Here is a 9,686-nt window from a genome sequence, read left to right on the forward strand (position 1 = left end):
TGGTCTGCCACAGCAGGAGCGCCACTCAGCTAACAGATGGATGCCAGACGCAGGGCTCATGCTGGCTGCTGCGGCCCAGAGACCACAGCAGCCCAGCAGTGAGCCTACCGAGCGGCAGGGGCGGCAGGCGCAGCGGGGCCGGGATGAGCAGGAGTGGCAGGCAGGAGCGGCAGGCAGCATTGGACTGCTGGTTTCGGCCTGATTCCCACAGGCCATGCTGAGGGACCCCACAAGTGCATGAATCCGTACACCGGGCCTTTAGTTAGCATAGAAAAGTCACTGAAAAAGCAATAACAATTACAACAAGCAGCAATAAGAAATCCTAGAGAGGTTGTAGAATTTGATTTCTACAGTGGCTACATTATATTACTTAAAATGCCCACGGTCAGCAAATCATTACAAGATATACAAAGAAACAAGAAAGTATGATCCATACCTTCAGGGCATAAAGCAATCCATGGCTGTCCCTGAGGAAGCTCAGACATTGGACTGACTTATACGACTTTAAATCAGCTACCTTAACTGCGCTACAGCTAAAGTAAACAAGGAAAACAGTGTCTTATCTATCGGAGAATAACAACAGAGACAGAATTTTAAAAAGGAACCAGACAGAAATTCTGTAGTTGAAAAGAACAAAAATGAACAAGTCATTAGAGGGCTTAACAACAGATCTGAGTGGGGGAAAGATAAATCTCAGAGATGCCACCTAGACCCGCATAAAAAACTGTCCAGTGACCATAACAAGAGACTGGATCTGTAATAAAAAACGTACTGACAAAGGAAACCTCAGCACCAGACGGCTTCCCTAGTGAATTCTACCATGTGTGTAACCCCAACACTCAAACTCTTCCAAAAAACGGAAGAGTGGAGAGAAGGAGACCCTTCCCAACCCATTTCCATGGAGCCAGTTACTACCCTGTACCAAACCCAGACAAGGACATCATTAAAAAATGAAAAACTATAGACCAATATTCCTTAAGAAAAAATCCTTGACCAAAACGGACAAATCAAATTCAGCAGCATATTAAAGGGATTATCTTCCTACAATCATGTGGAATTTATCCAAGACATACAAGAGTGGTTCAACATATGAAAATCAATGTAATTCACTATGTTAACAGAAGAAAACACCTCATGATCATTTCAATATAGGACAAGTACTTGACAAAATTCACCATTCTTTCAAGCAGCGCTCAAAATGAACATCTGTATCAAACTCACAGTGAACATTACACAGAATGTGGAAAAGTGAAAGTGTCCCCCTGAATATAGGGTGTCCACTCTTGCTCCTTCTACACCATATTGTACTGCAAGTTCTAACCAGGACAATTAGGGAAGAAAAACAGAAAGCATCAGGTTGGAAAGAAAGAAAGAACCAGAACTATCTCTGTTTGCAAGTGATCTGACCATGTATATAAAAAATCCTAAGAAACCATCAAAAAATGTTAGAGCAAATAAACAAGTTCATCAAAGGGTGACAGTACAAAAGGTCACTGCGCAGCACACCGCAGGCTCTCACTCTGGGTGGGCTTTCCTTCCCAGGGTCCCATCTTGAGTTCTGTGGTGCTCCGGAGCAGCTGAGCCTCTGGGGCCTCCCTGCCCCGGATGCAGCTCTGCAAGACTCTCCATCCTCTCCCTGAGGCGGCAGGTCTCCGATGTTCTCATTCCCGGAGAACCACCTATGGCTCACTCCAGCTTTCAATGAGTCTGCATACACTTAATGTCCTGTATTAAACTTTTCTACCTTGAATTGTTTCTATTTTTCACTGAACACTAAAAAATATACAACAGAAGGTTGTCAGGCCAGTGATGATCAAGACTGAATTTTTTTCTGACTGACTGGGTCTTAAGTGTAAATAAGCCAAACAGAAGAAAGTCCAACCTCTGCCTGGGCTTTGGGGGAGTTGGACCAGGAATTGCTCCAATGGAAGGGAACAGCAGAAAGGCTTCAGAAGAGGGAGTCAGAAACTGGACGCACAGAGGGGTCACTAGCCTTGGCGTTCTATCTCCGTTCTTTCAGATGATGCCTCTGAGACCCAGCTTCACTCCACTCCCTGCCCTCTGTCAGAACTTGGGCAGCTGCTACAGTCTAAGAAGAGCTGTGCACATTGCATCTGCCACCAGCTGTGCTGTTCACAGGGAAGAGGGGAAATGCCAGCTACGACAGTGCCCTGCACCAGCCAGGATGGGGGGCACAGGATGAACAGGTGGTGGATACCACTCTTGTCATTGTGCACAAAAGAAATAAGCCTCTTTTCCTTAAAAAATATCATTATGCAAAAACCAATTGCATTTCTCACCTCACAGTCATTAAGATGGCTACTATCAAAAACAGAAAATAGCGCCCTAACCAGTTTGGCTCAGTGGATAGAGCGTCGGCCTGTGGACTCAAGGGTCCCAGGTTCAATTCCGGTCAAGGGCATGTGCCTTGGTTGCGGGCACATTCCCAGTAGGGAGTGTGCAGGAGGCAGCTGATCGATGTTTCTCTCTCATCGATGTTTCTAACTCTCTATTCCTCTCCCTTCCTCTCTGTAAAAAAAATCAATAAAATATATATTTTTTAAAATAGCGAGTTTTGGTGAGGATGTGGGGAAATGTGCTGTGGTGGAATGTGAACTGGAACAGCTCTATGAATACAGAGTGTGGTTCCTCATCATTAAAAACAGATTTACCATATGACCTAGCAATTCTTACTTCTGGGTATTTCCTCACAAAACGGAAAGCAGGGTCTCCAGAGCTATCTGTACACTCTTATTCAGAGCAGCATCCCTGACAACAGCCCAAGCTCAGTGGATTATTCAGCTTCACAAGGAAGGGAACTCTGACATGCCCCAGCACGGAGGAATCTGGAGGACGTCATGCTGAGTTAAAGTGAACCCGTCAAAAAGACAAACACTGCCTCACTCTACGCGTACGAGGTGCCAACAGCAGTCAAATTCATAAAGGTAAAAACTGCAATGGCGGTTCTAGGGGTGAGAAGAGGACATGTGAGGCTGTTTAATGGGTAGAGTTTCAGTTTTGCAGGATGAATAAAGGTCTGGAGATGGCTTCACGACAATGTGGATATACTTAATGCTAACAAACTATAATGGTTAAGATGGCAATATTACCCAAGTGATCCACAGATTCCTGCCATTTCTGTCAAAATTCCAAGTCATGTTTTAAAAAAATAAAAAATCCAATCCTCACATTCATACGTAATTGTAATGGGCACGAAATAACCTAAACAATCTTGAAAAAGAACAAAGCCAGAGGACTAACACTTCCTCATTTCAAAACCTACTACAAAGCTACAGCAATCAAAGAATGGTACCGGCATAAGGACAGACATATAAACCAATAAAATAGACTAGAGAGCCAGAAATAATCTATCACATATATGGCCAAAAGATCTTCAATAAGGGTGCCAAGTCCATTCTATGGAAAAAGAAGAACAGTCTTTTCAACAAAGGGTGCTGGGAAAACTGGACATCCACATGCACAAGAATGACGTTGGATCCTTACCTAACACCATATACAAAAATTAACTCAAAGTGCTCTTCCTCTGGGGAGCAGCCCCTCTCACTCCCTTCTCCCTCTTCTCTCCCCTCTCCTCCCACAGGCAGGCATCTCCTAAACCTAAAGGACCCCACGAGGCTTGCAACCTGGGGAGCAATGGGCAGCAGCCCTCATCCCAGGCTCACCCCTGAACCTGCTCGCAAGGCCCGCTTTTCTCTGCCTTCCCAGAGACCTAAGGCAGCCCAGCCTGGCTCTCCTGTTGCTGCTTCTATGCTAAGTCCTTTCTTTCTCCTTTTTTAAAAAATATATTTTTACTGATTTCAGAGAGGAAAGGGGAGAGAGAGCTAGAAACATCAATGATGAGAGAGAATCATTGACCATATGCTAAGCCCTTTCTTGTTTTACTGTCCTCAGCTTTAATAAATGCTCCCTCATAGTAAAAAAAACAAAACAAAAATTAACGCATAATGGATCAAAGACCTAATCATAAGAGCTAAAACTATAAAACTCTTAGAAGAAAATAGGAGAAAAGCTTCATGATCTTGGGTTAGGCCAGCCGTGGGCAAACTACGGCCTGCGGGCCAGATCCGGCCCATTTGAAATGAATAAAACTAAAAAAAAAAAAAAAGACCGTACCCTTTTATGTAATGATGTTTACTTTGAATTTATATTAGTTCACACAAACACTCCATCCATGCTTTTGTTCCGGCCCTCCGGTCCAGTTTAAGAACCCATTGTGGCCCTCGAGTCAAAAAGTTTGCCCACCCCTGGGTTAGGTAATGATTTTTTAGATATGATACCAAGAGCACAGGCAACAAAAGAAAAAGTAGACAAAATAGACTTTACCAAATTTTAAACTTTGTACATCAAAGGATACTATCAACAGAGTAGCACTGACCATTTCGGCTCAGTGGATAGAGCATCAGCCTATGGACTGATGGGTCCCAGGTTCGATTCTGGTCAAGGGCACATACTCGGGTTTCAGGCTCGGTTCCCAGTAGGGGGCGTGCAGGAGGCAGCCAATCAATGATTCTCATCATTGATGTTTCTATCTCTCCCTCTCCCTTCCTCTCTGAAATCAATAAAAACAATATTAAAAAGAAAAACGAGTAAAAGGCAACGACAGAAGAGGAAAAAATATTTGCAAATCACATCTATAATAATGAAAGCATAATATGCTAATTAGATTGGACAGCCGAACAACCTTCCAGACGTCCTTCCAGATGTCCTTCTGGACAACCTTCCAGACAAAGCTGGTGCTGTGAGGGCTGAGCCCCTTGCATGAATTTTGTGCATCGGAACTCTAGTATAATACATAAAGAACATGTAAACTCCACAACAGAAAAACCCAATTCAAAATGGGCAAAGAACTTGAATAGATATTTCTCCAAAGAAGATAGTCCAATGACACAATAAGCACATGAAAAGACGCTGACCATCACTGTTAGAAAAACGCAAATGAAAACTACAATGAGCTACCACTGTACACTCACCACAAACAAGAACAATCAGGGCTGGCAAGGACGTGGAGAAATTAGAACACTCATACATTGCTAATGGGACTATCACATAGTGCAACGGCTGGGGAAAACAGTGTGGTGTTTTCTCAAAAAGTTAAACATAGAACTTCCCTAAGACCCGGTAATTCCACTCCAAGGAATCTACCCTGTGGAGAGTAGCTACAGCATTTGAACAGGTTCAAGCCTGGGACTAATGAGAGGGCACAATCCTCTTGTGGCAAAGCCATGTGCAAGTCCCAGCACAATGATAGCCAAAGACTATAGTTTGTAAGCTTGAACCTATGGTCTGCACCTATAGTCCCACTGTGGCTGAGTGATGGGGCTTGATAGAGTTCAGGTGCATGTAATTGGGTAGCTCGAAACCGCAAGAATGTTGTAAACATCTTGATCACGCCCTTACTTTGCCTTATGGAATGTGGCTATAAAATAAAGACTCTGCTTGCGGCCATGGTGCTGTCGCTAGCTCTCCATCAGAGAGGCACTGTCCAACCCAGACCCAGCTTTTTTCTCTTATCTGTCTTTTCTCAATCCTTCACCGCCCCCTCTCAGGCTCACTGAACCTGTCTGTGCAGGCACGGCACATATGGCGCCCAACGTGGGGCTGAGTGTGGGGAACAGGGGCCTGAGTTCAGGCTCACCCATGGCCGTGCCGAGTTGGCACACTGCCCAAGGAAACTGAAAACAGGATTCAAAGAAACACATGTACATGCATATTCATAGCAACATTATTCATAATAACCAAAAGGTGGAAAGAAGTCACATGTTCATCAACAGATGAGTAGATGGACAAAATGTTCCCAGACAATGGAATATTAATCAGCCACAAGAGGAATGAAGTGCTGATACATGCTACTATATGGATGGATTCAATATAATTATACTAAGTGGAAAAAGACAGTTGCAAAAGGCACACACATTGTATGACTGTCCAGAACAGGCAAATCCAGACACATAGGAGGTTGACAGGAGTTGGCAGGACAGGGGACTGGACAGGGACTGCTCCTGGGGACAGAATTTCTTTTCGAAGTGATGAAAATGTTCTGGAATTAGGTAGTGGTGATGGTTGTACAACTTTGTGAATATACTAAAATATACTCAATCTATACACTTTAAAAGGGTGAATCTTAGGGCAAAAAAACTTTATCTCAATTTAAAATGAACAACAAAAAGGTGAGGTAAATAATAAGCATCTACAATTTCTTTGACTCTTTTGAAAACTCTGGGTGGTCACTGCAGGCCGGCGCCCTCCCAGCGGCGCTGCAGGCGGGTGGGCTGGCTAGTGCTCACCTTGAGGTGCTGGTGCATGCAGTAGCGGCACACCTTGTGCTTCATCTCGTGCGTCACGGCACTGGAGGAAGGAATAAACCCACATTTTGGCTGCAAAATAAATAAGAAAATCTGCTTAGGGAGAAATTGCATACCTTTAAGCCAGTGGTTCTCAACCTTCCTAATGCCGCGACCCTTTAATACAATTCCTCATGTTGTGGTGACCCCCAATTTCATTGTTACAAATTGAACATAATTAAATCACAAAAACAATATGTAATTATATATGTGTTTTCCGATGGTCTTAGGCAACCCCTGTTGAAAGGGTTGTTCGATCCCCAAAGGGGTCACGCCCACAGGTTGAGAACCGCTGCTTTAAGCAGACATAGAACTATAAGGCAACTTTGGGAGCAGCAGCCGTGTTGGACAGAACTGTCCCCAAAGCTGCTTTTCTCTCTAGCCCATGATGGTTCTCTTGTCGTATCATCTAAACATCTCTTTGCTGCTTGAGTCAGAACTCTCACTGGTCCTCAGTTGCTGGACTGAAAAGCACAACACAGAGTCGCTTCGTGTTTTCAAGACAAACGAGACTGGAAAGATGCTGGGAGTGCTCCCAGCACCAAGAAGCAGGACCTCTGACAAGAAGTCATGAACAGGAAGGGCCCATCTGATGGTTGCTAGGCTCCCAAAACGTCTGGAACCCCGGGTGCCTTTTGAAACCCCTGGTTTCTGGGCACGCACAACATGTGAGACCTGCATTTAGAACGTGGCCCTGGAGAGCTGCCGTGTCTCTGTGAGGCCAGGACACTCAGCCTCTGGGAAGCGGGTCTGCAGTCCCCACTGAGCACAGGGTTGTGAGTGCTCAGGGTCAAGGGTGTGACCCGGAAATCACCACCAAAGAGGTTTGGGAAAAGGAGACAAACAATGGCTTGGGACATCCGGGAAGCTTCCTGAAGAAGACCTGAGCAGCCCCCTGGACACTGGGCAGCAGAATGAAGCCAGGGGCCTGGCCCTTATCTGGCAATCACTTCCTCCGATAGACGTGCAACACCCCTTATCCCCCAGCTCAGGACTCCTGGCCACGACAAACCGAGGGCGGTTTCACATGAGCAGGACAGAAGCAAAGGAACGGCGTGCCCTCCAGTCTGAAGGGCAGCCCTCAAGCTGACCTCCTGGAACACAGCATGTAGTGTCACCACAGGGCCCACAGGGCATGGCAGAGGGAGTGGTCAGGGGGGCCTAGTGAGCTGCACCTTCCAAAGCAAACGGGGAGGGTGGAATCCAAAGCACTTCTGCTGGTGGCTGTCGGCCAGGGCCTGTCCCGCTGTCTCTCCTTCGCAACACCTGGAAACAGCCCTGAATCTGGGGGCCTGGGGAGCCATGTCCCTTGGGCTGGCCGGTGGGAGAAACCAGAGCAGGGAGCAGGTGGCACCATGGAAGGAGCGGGAAGCAGACGGAGTCTCTAGGTCAGCAGTTCTCAACCTGTGGGTCGCAACCCCTTTGGCGGTCGAACGACCCTTTCACAGGGGTCGCCTAAGACCATCCTGCATATCAGATATTTACATGACGATTCATAACAGTAGCAACATGACAGTTATGAAATAGCAACGAAAATAATATTATGGTTGGGTCACAACATGAGGAACTGTATTTAAAGGGCCAGAAGGTTGAGAACCACTGCTCTAGGAGGTGCTGGGCCTGAGAAGGGCTGTGGGGCCGTGGAGACAGCAGGAGCTTCAATGGGAAGGTGTGCTCTGTCAGGTGCCCTGGACTCACAACTTGAACCCACCTTTCCCTTCTCCCCACACCACTCCCCTTTACAAAACTTCACCTTGATCTCTACACACAGTATCGGCCGGTGCTCAGCAAAATGGTACGTCTGAAGTCTGGCTAAATTGGGAAGGCACAGAGCATAACCACTGAGAGTGTCCATGTCCTTGTCACAGCGAGATTCTAGAAGACAGAGGGGAAATACCTGAGGATCAGTGCCAGGGATACAAGGCGCTCCCGCAGCCACTTGGCCAATTCCTGTGGAGGAAAGGTCAGCCCTGGCCTCCAGCTCCTGGGCGGCCGCCTCCAGCTGAAAGTGCTGCCTGCCGGGGGCCTTTGAGTCACAGGAGTACAGCTGTGACTCAGGGTGGGGGTTGGGTCTCACTATCAGCTTGACCTCCAGAAAGCTGGAGGTTGAGGGCAGCTAGTCAGCTGTGTCTAATGCCCAACCCTCCAAAAACCCTCCCACCAAACTGGGCAGCCTCTGTGCATGGCACTCCCCCGTGCGCTCACACACTGCTGCTGCACGCAGGACGCACACCCCACACGACTCCAGGGGGAAGGACACCTGGAAGCACATGCCGTGTCCCTGGAGCTGTCCCAGCGCCTCTTCATCCTGCTGGCCTTACCTGTGTCCCTGAGCTGCGACCAGCCATAACATGACAATGACAATGAGTTCTATAGGTCCTTCTAGTAAATTATCAGATCCTGAGGTTGGTCTTGGGGACCCCCAAACGTTCAATTGTCATCAGAAGTGAGGTGGCCTTGGGGACTGTCCCCAAATTCTGTGAGCCCCTTAACCCAGAGGAAGGACCTCAGAGGAAGGAGGCAGAAGCCTCTCCCTGCTCCTGCGGGCTCCGTGGGAGGCTCACGCACACAGCTCCCCAGAGGGGCTGCGGGAAGCTGTGCTGTGGGCAGTCACGGAGGCACATGTGACCTCCAGACCCCACGTGAGGCTGGCCTTTCCCCTTTCACAGAACAAGGCTGATGACGAACCATCACTACAATGGGGCACAGTTCTTATCACTGTTAAGTAGCATACGTTTAATTACTAATTCTAAAATGAAATGATGGTACTGAGCAGCATTGCAGCTGCACAGCAGAACCTAGAGCAAGTCTCAGTCTTCTAGAGGAAACAGCTAAGACGCTGTCCTGGCTTTCAACGTGGCTATGACCTCCTTCTTCCCTCAGCCCTCTCCACACGGAGCCCACTCCTCTAGGCCTTCTCCACTGGGGGCTCCAGGCACGGTGCCCTGGGGGCTTGCTTACTCCTGTCAAACAAGGGAAACTTCTCCACCGGCCACTGCACACCTTGGCTGCCTGGCTGTGTTTTGGGCGGAGGCATGTCCATCTCAATCACAGGCTTTACCTCTTTGTCTCTGACCCTGAAAGGCAAGGTTTTGACATGGCTTCTGTCACTAAGCCATGACTAAGTTCAAGAAAGTACCGGAGGTGATGGGGGAGGCATGTGAGGTGATGGGGGAGGCATGAGAGGTGACGGGGCAGGTACGGGAGGTGATGGGGGAGGCATGAGAGGTGATGGGGGAGGCATGAGAGGTGACGGGGGAGGCATGTGAGGTGACGGGTCAGGTACGGGAGGTGATGGGGGAGGTATGGGAGGTGATGGGGCAG

The 9,686-nt window shown here is 47.7% G+C and overlaps 1 protein-coding gene across 2 annotated transcripts in view; it reads right to left on the reverse strand.

Moving 5' to 3' along the window:
- Positions 1-9,686, reverse strand: part of IPPK (inositol-pentakisphosphate 2-kinase) — a 73,745-nt gene that overhangs the window by 54,156 nt on the left and 9,903 nt on the right. For both annotated transcript variants that reach the window (XM_015570197.1, XM_015570198.1), the window contains exons 4-5: positions 8,116-8,237; positions 6,306-6,395 (exon numbers count right to left, since the gene is read on the reverse strand). In XM_015570197.1, coding sequence (XP_015425683.1) covers positions 6,306-6,395; positions 8,116-8,237 — 212 coding nt within the window. The remainder of the gene's footprint in view (positions 1-6,305; positions 6,396-8,115; positions 8,238-9,686) is intronic.

The sequence above is a fragment of the Myotis davidii genome, unplaced genomic scaffold (assembly GCF_000327345.1).
Source record: "Myotis davidii unplaced genomic scaffold, ASM32734v1 scaffold287, whole genome shotgun sequence".
NCBI lineage: Eukaryota > Metazoa > Chordata > Mammalia > Chiroptera > Vespertilionidae > Myotis > Myotis davidii.